A 13,447-nucleotide genomic window follows, 5' to 3' on the forward strand; every position below is an offset into this window, starting at 1 on the left:
TGATTTATTGTAGGGATGAGGTCTCGCTGCCCAGGCGGGTCTCGAACCCGCGGGCTCAGGAAATCCACTCACCTCAGCCTCCCAAAGCGGGATTACAGGTTGAGCCACCAAGCCCGGCTTGGTATGTACTCTTGAAGACACCAAAGGCGGAGGTGTCCTTGAGCCCAGGCGGAACTTTCCTGAAAAACGGGAGGAAACGGCCAAGCTGTAGGCAGGCTGCGGACGTATTTAAGGCCTACCAAAGCAGGCATGCCCACAACCAAGGAAAGCTCAGCTTCCAGAACCTCATCTGGAATTTCACAGTCCAGATATCTAGGAAGAGGCTAATTTCATTTCAGCATGCATGAAACTTTTGAGACCTTTGGAGGGAGAAACTTGAATTTGCATCACGTGTGAGGTTGGGGTACACCATAGGCACTAGGGCTTCTGAGGGTCACAAAACAGCATTGGCAGAAAAGATGGGGATTCCAACAGCTCTTCCAGCCTGCTGGAGAGAAGGGAAGGTAGTAGGAAGACTGGGTGAGGCGGGAGTTGGAACCCAGGGGTGGCGTGGATGTTGTTGTTGGCAGCCTGAACTGCATGGAATGGAGCCTCCTGCCCCCAGCCACAGAGGAGATGGAAGTGCGGACGTCTGTGGTGAAGGGCCGCTTCATGGGAGACCCCTCCCATGAGTATGAACACACTGAGCTGCAGGAGACGAACGAAGGCGAAAAGCTCTTAGAAGAAGTAGTGGTGAGTGTTATGGAGAGGAGGAGGGGGGCTGAATTAACAGGGCCTAGGCCATCCCTACCTAGCCCCACAAATTATGGCAATGGCTACTATTATCATCTCTCTCTCTCTCTCTCTCTCTCTCTCTCTCTCTCTCTCTCTCTCTCTCTCTTTTTTGAGAGATGGTGTCTTGCTATGTTGCCCAGGTTGGTCTCAAATTCCTGGGCTCAAGCATTCTTCCCACCTGGGCCTCCCAAAGTGCTGGAATTACAGGTGTGAGCCATCACACCTGACCCAGAGACATTTTATGCAAGTACAAACCTCAGCAAATACTTCACCTATACATATTCTCTTTTTACCTTAAAAACAAACAGCCAGGCACAGTGGCTCACGCCGGTATTCCCAGCACTTTGGGAGGCAGAGGCAAGTGGATTGTGTGAGCTCAGGGAATCGAGACCAGCCTGAGCAACATGGTGAGACCTCGTCTCTACAATAAATCATAAAATTAGCCGGGTGTGGTGGTGCATGCCTGTAGTTCCAGCTACTAGGAAGGCTGACGCGGAAGGATCGCCTAAGCCCAGCAGCCAAGGCTGCGGTGGCTGTGAGCGTGCCACTGCCTGGGTGACAGAGTGAGACTCTGACTCAAACAAACAAACAAGAAAAAATTCCAGTATATCGTACACAGTTCTGCACCTTGCTTTTTTTCACTAAACAATATATTTTTGGAGATCTTTATCAGTGCCTTCAAGAGCCTCCCCGTTCTTTCTGCCATTGGGGGACGTACCATAATTTAACCAGTCTTATTCATGGAAATGTAGGTTTCCAAGTTTTAGCTCTGACAAACAGTGTCGTAATGAATGACCCTATACAAATATAATTTCTACTGTGTGCATTTATCAGAAGGGTCACTTCCTAGAAATGGAATTGCTAGGTCAAGAGGAGCCCCAATTTTGAAACTAGGCAAACCTGAAATTTGAAGCCCAGCCTCTGCACTTGAACCCTAATGATGCCAAAGTCTGGGTCTAGGTCTGTGAGGCCTCAGCTGCAACCCCCATCCTCTCCCACTTGATATACTCAGTATCCCTGAGCCTCAGGGTTTTTTGTTTGTTTGTTTTTTTGAGTAAGAGTCTCACTCTGTCACCCAGGCTAGAGTGCAGCGGCACACTTGTGACCACCACAGCCTCAAACTCCTGGGCTCAAGTGATCCTCTCTCCTCAGTCTTCTAAGTAGGTGGGACTATAGGGGTGCACCACCACACCCGGCTACTTTTTAAGTTTATTATAGAGATGAGGTCTTGCCAAGTTGCCCAGGCTGGTCTCAAACCCCTGGACTCAGGCAATCCTCTCACCTCTGCCTCCCAAAGTGCTGGGATTACAGGCATGAGCCACCGTGCCCAGCTAGGTATGTCTTTCTATATTGTCCAAATACTCTACAGAGAGCAGGATTGCTTTTATGTTTTAAAAAGGCAAAATAAGCAACGTTTACATGTGGTGATAGCGTGGTATGTCTTTGGGAGAGGGTATAAGAAACCATTAGTGGTGGTTGCCCCGTGAGGGCAACTAGGGGGCCGGAGACTGGGCTAAAAGATGGGTTTTTTAGGGGGTGGTTTTGAATATTGAAACCACCTATATGTATTACCCATTAAAAATAAATAAAAAGGCAGGCCACTGCTCATACCTGTAATCCCAACACTTTGGTAGCCTGAGATAGGAGGATTGCATAAGCCCAGGAATTGGAGACCAACCTGAGCAACGTAAAATTTTAAAAAAGCCAGGCATGGCGGTGCATGCCTATAGTCCCACCTACTTAGAAGACTGAGGAGAGAGGATCACTTGAGCCCAGGAGTTTGAGGCTGTGATGAGCTGTGATTGTACCACTGTCCTCCAGTCCAGTGACAGAGTGAGAACTTGACTCAAAAAAAAAAAGAAACAAAGAAAAAGACTATCTTGACAGGAGGGAAGGTGATGAGGGCTTACCCAGTGTGACCTTGGTGGCCCTGGTATCTACACTGTGGTAACTCAGGTGAGATGGTCATGCAGAGGGTCCTTGCACTAAGGGTGAGTGGGCAAGATGGCTCCTCTCCTGTCTCCTCAGGTCCAGATCAAGGAAGAGACCCGCTTGGTGTCCATCATTGACCAGATTGACAAGGCGGTGGCTATCATCCCCCGAGGTGCCCTCTTCAGGACCCCTTTTGGACCCACCCATGTCAATCGGGTCTTTGAAGGTGACTTCTCCAGGGACCCTCTCAGGGGCAGGAGGGTATCTCTTCCCAAGCACAGTTAACATATGACTGGGAGTTCCCAAGGGGAACTGTCCCACTACCTTGGAGGAGCAGCTGTGGCCACATCACCTGGCACCGATGGTTGGCATGGGCTCCCAGATACTAGACCCTGACTCTCTTCTGCTTGAGGGTGGGAGAGCATATGGTCCTGGGCTCCGGGGCTTGACATTGGTCCAGGCTACCTGTACTCTCCTACCTCCTTTCTCCTTGGACTCTTTTAGTGTAAGATCGGGGTCAAGTTGGGTTGAGGGAACACTAGTCCCCTTCCTTCCTCCAGCTCCCAGCCTGTGGTTGGCTGTTTCCTTTGCTAGCCCTTCCATGTGATCCCAACGCAGAAAGAGGGCTGTAGGGCTTGGATCTAAGCACCCTCTTCCTGCCTGCCCCCCATCTAGGACTGTCTTTGTCTGAGGCCAAGAAGCTCAGTTCCTACTTCCACTTCAGGGAGCCTGTAGAGCTGAAGAATAAGACCTTGCTCGAGAAGGCTGATCTGGACCCCTCCCTGGACTTCATGGATTCCTTGGAGCATGACATCCCCAAAGGTGAGAGTCCATTATCTCGAGGTCATGGGTCCTGCCCCAGGCCAGAGCCGTAGGCTGGGCCACCTGCCCTTCTCCTTTGAGACTGGAGCCAAGGGCCTGGCTGGGAATTGGTGGCTCACCAAGGGTTCCTGAGGGTGGGGCTTCCCCAGGGCCCAGCTCACAGGAAACTCTGTTAAGACTTTTGAATGACAAAAGGTAGGATTGTTTTCCATGTGCTCCTACAGACAGGAGAGATCTCAGCATCTCTTGATTTTCTGAGCAATCTGGAATGGAGGCCGTTGGAAATCTCCCCCCAAACACTCCTGGAAACCCTACCTTTACATCTATTTAGCTTTTACTTTTGGGATTCTGGGATTTAGGAATTTGACACAATGCTTGGCACATAGCTGGTGCTCAGAAAGTATGTGTTGATTGAATAGCAAACTGCCTGCTAAGGAAATGAGGGCTTTTTTTGGGTTATAAATTCTTTTTTTTCTTATAAAAACACAGCTAGAGCAGGAAATGAGTTCTGTACATTTGCTTTCTGCTATGTGTGGCCCTTTTTTTTTTCTTTTTTTTTTTTGAGTTGGAGTCTCAATCTGTCGCCCAGACTGGGGTGCAGTGGCCTCTGCTGGCCACCGCAGCCTTGACCTGGTAGGTTCCGGCGATCCTTCCGCCTCAGCCTTCCAAGCAGCCGGAACTACAGGCGCACGCTACTATGCCCAGCTAATTTTTGATTTATTGTTAGAGATGAGGCCTCGCCAAGTTGCCCAGGCGGGTCTCAAACCCACGGGCTCAGGCAATCCATTCACCTCAGCCTCCCAAAGGCGCGGGATTACAGGCTGAGCCACTGAGCCCATCTTGTGTGTGGCCCTTTTAAATGTCAACACACACAGCTTCAGAGGTCTTCGTGTGCTCCGGGGCCCACCTGGCCCAGGCTCAAATCCAGCAGTTGTTGGGAGCACCACCAAGCTCCTTCCTTTGAACATTACCAGTAGAGAAGAATAGGTCCTTGGACACTCGGACCCAAGACAGCTGCCGGGCTCTGGGGACTGGGGACCCACTGTCCACTCCCTTCCCTTTCCGTGTTGGGTGGCTCTGAGAGGAAGAGGAGTCTGATGATGATGATGGATGACAATACGAATAACCAGCTCCACCAGGCCTGATGGCTCATTCCTGTAATCCTGGCACTTTGGGAGGCGGAGGCGGGAGGATTGCCTGATCCCAGGGGTTTGAGACCAGCCTGGGCAATTGGGTGAGAACTGTCTCTACAGTAAATCAAAAAATTAGCCAGACATAGTGGTACACTTAGTAGCATACATACACATATACTTCCAGCTACTTGGAAGGCTGAGACAGAAGGAGCGCCTGAGCCCAGCAGGTCAAGGCTGCGGTGGCTGTGAACATGCCACTGTACTCTAGCGTGGGCATCAGAGTGAGACTCTGACTCAAAAAAAAAAAAAAAAAGAATAACCAACTCATAAAAGCCAGACGCTGCCCACAGTCCTTGCCATGCCTAGTCTCATGTTAATCTTCACAGCCAGCCTACAAGGGGGATATTGTTATTATTATCCCCATGTACAGAGGAAGAAACAGAAGCTCAGAGAGTCAAACCCAAGGGTACAGTGTTAGGGTGTTAGACTCCAGAGCCCTGGCATTACCTGTGGTGTCAAGTAGCTGGTACTTCCTTTTAAATGACAATGGGAAGGACAGGACAGCACAGCAGTTACCCCCACCCCTAGGGGGAGCACTTGAGAGGAACAAGGAGCTTCGGGATGGGATGGGAATGGCAGGAGCTCTGGCATCGACAGCCTGGGTTAGAATCCTGACTGGCCACTTACTCACTGGGTGGCTTCGGGCAAATCCCTCAATTCATTTCACTGAGTTGTGATACGAATTAGTATGTTAACTCACACACAAAATGCTTATAAACGTGCCTATCATATAGTAAGGACTCAGATAAAAGTGAACACAGACATACCTTGGAGACATCGTGGGTCTGGTTGCTGACCTCCACCATCAGGTAAATATTGCAATAACGCAAGTCCCACCGTTTTTGGCTTCCCAGTGCATATACAAGTTATGTTTACATTGTTCTGTAGCTTAGTGTGGCCACCTTCATCGATGACCTTTGCTGGATCTTCTGGAGAACTTGCTGCAGCTTCTCCATTGGCACTTACTGCTCCACCTTCCACCTCTATGTTGTGAAGACAGCTTCTTTCCTCTTTTTTTTTTGGAGTCGAAGTCTCTGTCGCCCAGGCTGGAGTGCAGTGGCATGCTCACAGCCACCGCGGCCTCAACCTGCTGGTCTCAGGCAATCCTTTTGCTTCTGCTTTATAGGTAGCTGGAACTATAGGCGTGTACCACCATGCCTGGCTAATTTTTTGATTTATTATAGAGATGAGGTCTTGCTTTGTTCCCCAGGCTGGTCTCAAACCATGGGCTCGGGCAATCATCTCGCAATCCCAAAGGGCTGGGATTGCAGGGGTGAGCCACCGCACCTGGTGGCTTCTTTCCTTAAACCTCATGAAACCTCTGTTCGCTTCTAACTTTTCTCTTATAGCTTCCTCACCTCTCTCAGCTTTCATAGGATTGAAGAGAGTTAGGACTTTGCTCTGGATGAGGCTTTGGCTTCAGGGAATGTTGCAGCTGGTTTGATCTATTCAGCCACTGAAACTTTCTCCAGACCAGCAATAAGGCTGTTTCACGTCTTATCCTTCATGTTTTTACTGGAGTAACTTTTTGTTTTAAGCCACAGTGGGTCTGAATAATGGAGTAGCACTTTTAATGTCCTTCAATAGCTTTTCCTTTGCATTCACAACTTGGCTGTTTGGTGCAAGAAGTCTCAGTTTATAGCATGCCTTCCTCACTACGCTTAATCATTTCTAGTTTATTCAAATTTGTTTTGAGACAGGGTCTCACTCTGTCACCAAGGCTGGAGGGTGCAGCTCACTGCAGCCTCAACTTTCTGGGCTCAAGTGATCCTTCTTCCTCTGTCTTCTGAGTAGCTAGACTACAGATGCATGCCACCACGCCTGGCTAAATTTTTTTTATTTTTATTTTTTGTAGAGACAAGGTCTCATTATATGCCTAGGCTGGTCTTGCACTCCTGGGCTTAAGTGATTCTCCTACCTCGGCCTCCCAAAGTGCTGAGATTACAGGTGTAAGCCCTGTGCTGGCCTCATTTCTAACTTCTGATTTGAAGTGAGAGATGTGTGAGTCTTCCTTTTACTTGAGCACTTAGAGACCAGTGTAGGACTGTTCATTGGTCTAATTTCTATATTGTTTTGTCTCAGGGCATAGGGAGGCCTGAGGAGAGGAAAAGAGATGGGGGAACGGCTGGTTGGTGGAGCAGTCAGAACACACAAAACATTATCATTTAAGTTCTCTGTTGTATATGGGCATGGTTCGTGGCACCCCAAAACAATTACAATAGTAACATCAAAGATCACTGATCACAAGTCATCATAACAGAGATGATAACAAAAAAGGTCTGAAATGTGAGAATTACGAAAATGTGACACAAAGACACAAAGCAAGCACATGCTGTTGGAAAATGACGTCAGGCCAGGCTCGGTGGCTCAGTCTGTAATCCTGCGCTTTGGGAGGCCGAGGTGAGTGAATTGCCTGAGCCCGCGGATTCGAGACCCTCCAGGGCAACTATTCATCTCTACAATACATCAAAAAAATTAGCCGGGCGTGGTAGCGCATGTATGTAGTTCCAGCTACTTGGAAGGCTGAGGTGGAAGGATCGCCGGAGCCCAGCAGGTCGAGGCTGCGGTGGCCGGGAGCGTGCCACTGCCCTCCAGCCTGGGTGACAGCGTGAGACTCTGACTCAAAAAAAAAAAAAAAAAAAAAAAATGGAAAATGACTTCAGTAGGCTTGCTCGCCGCATGGTTACTGCAAACCTTCCATGTGTGGAAACGCAGGATCTGTGAAGCGCAACAAAGCAAGGCATGCCTGAAATCATGTTTACACATATGTTTACACAATGGTCCTTAGAAACGATTTGGGGTGGGCCCAGAAGGGCCTAGAAGGCCAAGGCAGTAGAACTGCTGGTGGCTTGTGAGCAGGACTTGACAGGGCAGTGGTGCACAGGTGGACTGAGCAGGGGCAAGGCAAACCGGGCATCAGGAGGCCATTTCAGGGCCACTGCAGCACCCTAGGCCAGGCAGTGGTCCGAGTGGGTAGGAGCTGCCACTGACAAGTGGCCATTCTGACCCACACCACACAGGAACACCCGAGCCAAGCCACCCTCAGCATAGCCAGTCCTGCGGTGACGGAAGAGAGGGGCTCCCGGACCAGCAGGGGAGATGAAGAGGGCTCATGGTTCCTACCCACCAGACACACTTCTCAGACTCCCTGTGTCTCCTCCAACTCTGCTCCCGGCCTTGCCAGGAGCTGGAGGGGGGCACATAGCCCTTGTTCCCAAAGGGAGCTGCCGATGGTGGCAGTGCTGGGACCCCAGTGCCAGGGGCTGAGGGTAGGCCGACAAAAGTTCTCTTCATTCTCCCCATCCCAATCCAGAGTGTGTCTGGAAGCCTTCCAGCCTTCTCGCCTACAGTTGGATGCTCTGGGACTGGAGGATGGGGTTCTGCCTGTGTGGGTAATGGGGGCTCATACAGCGGCCTTTCCCCCACCCCAGGGAGCCTCATCCTCTGTGTGTTAAGAGGAGCTAAGAGGTGACGGCTTCTGCTGCCACCGCAGCCAGAACCAGGAAGATGGAGCAAGGCCCAGCAAAGTCTTCCAAGGGGACGTCAGCCCTGTTTGCCCTGCCATCTGGGGTAAGGTGGACCCAGGAGGCAGTATTCCTCCTTGAAGCAGAAGTAAAACATGGAGATTTAGGGGTCTTCCTAAAGTCTGCCGGGCCCTCTGAGGTGTCCAATCAGCGAGTGAAGTCACCAGGCCTCTGAGAGGGGTGGAACCTGGCCTGGGTGCAGGCTCTAGGCTTCCTATCCTAATGTTAGCTCCAGGGATACTGGGCCAGCTACTTGCTCCCCTGGCTGGTTCACCCCAGTGTGGGCTTTGTCCTCAGTGCTGCAGCCGGGAGCTGAAGGCATTTCCTGTGCGCGTGTGCCTGAGGGGAGGGATGCTCCGGGCATTACCTTGGGAAACCTCCCCACAGCCTCAGGCCTGCAGCTCCTTCCTCCCAGGGCTGCTCCCAGAAAGCCTCAGGAAGTCAGGGCCAGCTTTTTCTCATGATGGTTTGGTGGAGGCCAAGGCCATGGGGTGGAAGTGTGGATGGTATGGGGGGAGTGCCCAGGCTGTCTTCCTTATCAACCAGGGAAAGGGCAGACTGAGCTCCTGGGAGGCACCCCTGCCAGACAGGCAGCATCCCAGCTGAGCTGGGCTTCTAGGAGGGGTCAAAACCCCAAGGAAGAGTTCCCTGGGACACCAGGGCTGGCTGGAGGGCTGGGATTTGGCAACTGTCTTTTGCCCAGTAGGATCGTTGTTTTCTTTCTGGATCTGAGGCAGCTGTTCATGACTTCGTGTCACCTGTGGGCAGAGATGGTTTAGGTTAGCCCTGTCCCTGGGACTCCTGTTCTCTGTGTCCATGGAGGTAGGCCAGGAGCTCAGCAATTTGTCCCTGGGCCAGTCTTGGCTAGAGGGAGAATGTTGCCTAGGGCCACTAGTGTCCTGTCATGCCGTGCTGGGATCTGCAGTTTTGTGGGCATGGGTATCTTTGAGGGGGGCACCACCTAGTTCTGGAGTAGCAGGACCACCTTTCTCGGGTATACAGGGCAAAGACAAAGAGTTCTCTGACTTTGGGTCATAGCTAGGTGACACAAACAGAGCCCTAGGTCAAGAGGCCAGATTTCTGGGTCATATTCTGTCATTCAATGCTCCTTCACTTTTCACTCTATCAGCAAATAGCCACTGAGTCCTCAGAACAAGATAGATACCTCCCTTGCCTCACAAAGGGTTGGGAAGATCAAATTGAAGAGGATGGGAAGGGAAAATGTAAACTCGAAGGTGTCTTACAAACGGGGTCCTCGGTGTCCTGGGAAGCCGAGCGGGAGAGCTGGAGGGCAGAGCTCCTGTCCTGGCTCTACTCTGGGCTGGAGCAGAGAGGTCTGAGAACTGCCAGGTAGTTACAGGCAAGCTCTCAGCAGCAATGCTCAGTTCAGGCAGCAGAGGGCAGCAAGGGGCCTGCCTGCCTGGATAGCGACCTTTGAACACTGGTGGTGACCACAGTTGAAGAGCAGGCGGGGGATGAATGGGACAGGGGTGTTCAGAGAGGTGGGGAACACGGTGCCCAAGGTTAGCCTTCTCGTGAGGGTGGGTGCCAGTGCCCAGTCCCTTGGAAGCCAGGCTGACAAGTGCCCAGACTTCTGGACCAGGGTCTAGCTCTGCCGCCAATTTGACGGGACTGACACCAGGGGTGCCTCACTCTTCCTCCTTTGTCCCCAGGCCTCTAGAGGATTTGACTGTACCTTGTGGCTTCCCCCACTGGGATCCCATGGTGTCTTTTTGTTTTTGTTTTGAGACAGAGTCTTACTCTGTTGGCCAGGCTGGAGGGCAGTCATGTGATCCTAGCTCACTGTAGCCTTGAACTCCTGGGCTTAAATGATCCTCCCACCTCAGCCTCCTGAGTAGCTGTGACTACAGGCATGTGCCACCATGCCTGGCTAATTTTTCTGTTTTTCATAGAGACAGGGTCTCGCTGTGTTGCCTAAGCTAGGGTGGTCACTTTTTCGTGTGTGGTGTTAGTCTCAGGAGAGGGTTTAAGCCATCTGTTTCCCCTGAACATCCCCGATCCCCAGCCTGGCCCGCTCTCTGCCTCAATTTCAATCTCAGAACTTTTCTTTCTTCCTAGATGGCAGGAGAAAGTAATTAGGATAGTACACTCTAGCCTGAGGTTTCCACACTAGCAAGGTGGGTGAAATCTGGGAGCCCCAGAACTTCCTGCCAACTGCAAGAGCTCCCCTTGCCCCACCCCATTTACAGGCTTGTGTTCCACCACATCCTCAAACAGGTCTTCTGGAGAAGAGTGGCTGCCCAGGGGCAGGAGAGGAGGCGTGGGGAGACTAAGGAGAGAGCAGGGGCTGTGAATGGCAACACCAGGGCTGCTGGGGGCTGTTTTCCTGAGTCTTAGAGGTGACAGCAGCCAGCTGGGCTCAGCCTTCCCAACAGCTGCAGTAAGAAAGTGGGTGAAGGTGATAGGAAGTGCCTGGTTCCTCAGGTAGACACTACGTGACTCCTGGCACGTTGAGAGTCTGTGTGTTTCCCGGGCGACCAGCTGAGCTAGGGACAATGATAGGACAGGAGTGTGACAGGAATGCGAGGGAGGGAGGGAGGCAGTGTCGATGGCTGGCTGGCCCCTCACGTGCCGCCAGCACCCTTTGGCCTGCTTGGCACTGCCCTCCAGCCAGGTGGGGGCACTGTATTTCTCACGCATCCCTACCACCAGTTCCTCCCTGCTCTCTGGGTGGGAGTCCCTGCTGACAGGCCTGGGCCTTTGTCTGAGACCCTTCTGCCCCTCCCGCCACTTACCTACTGGGGGCAAGAGGGGGTCAAACCCTAGGACAGGCAGGCTGGTGAGAGCACAGGTCAGGACCCAGCCCTTGACTGGGTGTGCTGACTAGGATCTAGGCTGGGGGACTCCAGGATTCTGTTCTCTCCAGGCCAGCATTTGGCCCTGGCAGGCTGCAAGCCTCCTCCCCGGGTAGCAGGGAGGAGCAAAGCAGAACCCTGCCTTTCTCAGGGGCGGGGGTAACTAAGGGAGGGAATGGGATCTTCCCAAGCCTGTGCTTCTTGCCAGGGCCAAAGGCAGTGGACTAGGAACACTGCTGTTAGACCCCCACCCTCATCACCCCCAGGCACCCATCTTCTGGGGACAGGTGACCAGGAAGGCTAGGAGCTCTGAAGGCAGGTCTGGCAGGTGGAGAACTCAGGCACCAGAGAGAGAAGCTGTAAGAACCAGGGAAGTACGCCCCTTCCCAGGCAGTGCTGGTGACAAAGCAGCTCTTCTTGCTTCCTGGTGTCCGGCAGGCACTGTGTAGGCCAGGGGAGCTAAGTCCACACTGGGGCCCCCACTCCCTCACTCCATGCATGGGTGTGGCACTCGGTGCCAGTCACTGCCCAGTGGTAAGGTGAGCTCTGAGACAGGTCTCCCTGAGCAGGGCCAAGGACAGCCAACTTACAGGCTCCCAGAAAACTCTGGCTTCAACCTGGGCAGAAGGCTGCACCCTGAGCCGGGCTGAGCTGCCATCAGGGTCAGGGGCTCCCAGCAGTTAGGTTTCGCTGATGCAGGGTGGCCCCCAGTGGGTGGGGACTGAGTTATGAGGCTGCTGGGTGTGGAGTGACCGGGGTGGGCCAGGGCTGGGGGTGGCCCATGGGAAGCTGGGGCAGCGGCAGTCAAGCGGCTGGGCTGAGCTGGCAGCTGATGAAGGCCTCCGAGCAGCTCTCAGTGTATGGCTGGCTGGTCCAACACCAAAACCTTCAAAGCATTTGCCTTTCTGGCAGGGCCTGTAGCAGAGCTGTGGCTGGGCCGGGAGAGGCCTCGGCGCACAGGGGACTAGAAGCCCCAGATCTGCATCCAGAGGCGATTTTCCCAGGCTCCTTCCTCCCACACAACGGCTCCCTCCCTCGGTTCTGGAGCTGGATCAGGCCCTTCCAGCCAAATCCTCAGGCTGCACAACTCGGCCCCAGGCTGGATGCTCCTGTCTGAGGGTGCAAAAACCAGAGCAGAACCTAGGATAGACAAAGGCTCACTGGGGGCAGCCCAGTCCCTTCCCAGCAAGGATGGTTCCCAGTCTACCAGCTGGCAGCAAGGGTCACTGAGCTGCGAGGCCTGACAGCCACACTTCTGAGCCTTCCCTTCCTGGTCTGGTAGAATCCATCTCTCCAAGTAGAGGCTTCTGAGACTCCAAGAGAGGAAGGTGGCAAGTAGAGGCAAGCCACACTAGGACTACAGGTCACTGATGACTGCTGGGTGCAGGGTGGGAGGAGCCTGGGTCTCCCTGGCCAGCCCAACACCCCTCTGCCTGTGTACTCAGCCTCCTCTCCTCTCCTCTCAGCCTTTAGCTGGACCTGCTGACAGGAACAAAACCGACTGGTTTGAGATTCACCTCTTTTCATTTCCTTTGCCCTCCCTCTGGACATGATTTTTTTTTTTTTTGAGTTGGAGTCTCACTCTGTCGCCCAGACTGAAGTGCAGTGGCCGTTTCCAGCCACCGCAGCCTCGACCTGCTGGGCTCCGGTGATCCTTCCACCTCAGCCTTCCAAGTAGCTGGAACTACAGGCGCGGGCTACCACGCCCAGCTGATTTTTTTGATTTACTGTAGAGATGAGGTCTCACCAAGTTGCCCAGGGGGGGTTCTCGAACTTGCAGGCTCAGGCAATCCACTCACCTCAGCCTCCCAAGGCGCGGGATTACAGGCTGAGCCACTGAGCCCGGCTTGGACATGATTTTAAAGAACAGTGAAACAGCTAAGAAGGCAACCAGGAATCAAGTGCATGGATAATTAAACTGTCTTCCCCTGCCCAGTGGAAGCTTAGCACAAGGCAAAGCCCTAGACCTCACCGGCAGCCCATCTCTTCCCCAGGATCCTGGAGCATCCAGATGGAAAGGGGCAACGCCTTGGTGGTGCTGCGCAGCCTGCTCTGGCCCGGCCTCACCTTCTACCACGCCCCCCGCACCAAGAACTACGGCTCCATCTATGTGGGCACCGGCGAGAAGAACATGGACTTGCCCTTCATGCTGTAGGAAGGGGCGGTCTAGAGATTTTGAATGCAGAGTCCGAATGTTATTTTCATAAATTTCTGTGACTCTAGCCTGTCTGTTCTGTCCTGCCTCCCCTCAGCTCCACCTCTATCGGTGCAGGCTCTGAGGAGAGACCCCCAGAGCTGCAAGCCCACTCTACAGCATGAGGCAGAGGGCTAGATACTCGAACAAGAGATACTAGATAGCAATGGGTAGGGACGGCTGCAGAAGGTG

At 52.9% G+C, this 13,447-nt stretch overlaps 1 protein-coding gene across 1 annotated transcript in view; it reads left to right on the forward strand.

The window, feature by feature from the left end:
- The window catches only part of RSPH9 (radial spoke head 9 homolog), a 17,538-nt gene extending 4,255 nt beyond the window's left edge, over positions 1 to 13,283 (forward strand). The window contains exons 3-6 of the mRNA XM_008073932.2: positions 570 to 732; positions 2,803 to 2,932; positions 3,382 to 3,528; positions 13,056 to 13,283. Of these exons, the coding sequence (XP_008072123.2) occupies positions 570 to 732; positions 2,803 to 2,932; positions 3,382 to 3,528; positions 13,056 to 13,216 (601 nt within the window). The 3' untranslated portion in view covers positions 13,217 to 13,283. The remainder of the gene's footprint in view (positions 1 to 569; positions 733 to 2,802; positions 2,933 to 3,381; positions 3,529 to 13,055) is intronic.
- The last annotated feature ends 164 nt before the right edge of the window (positions 13,284 to 13,447 follow it).

Source organism: Carlito syrichta, unplaced genomic scaffold (genome assembly GCF_000164805.1).
Source record: "Carlito syrichta isolate Samal-C Ts95f unplaced genomic scaffold, Tarsius_syrichta-2.0.1 Scaffold115756, whole genome shotgun sequence".
Classification (NCBI taxonomy): Eukaryota; Metazoa; Chordata; class Mammalia; order Primates; family Tarsiidae; genus Carlito; species Carlito syrichta.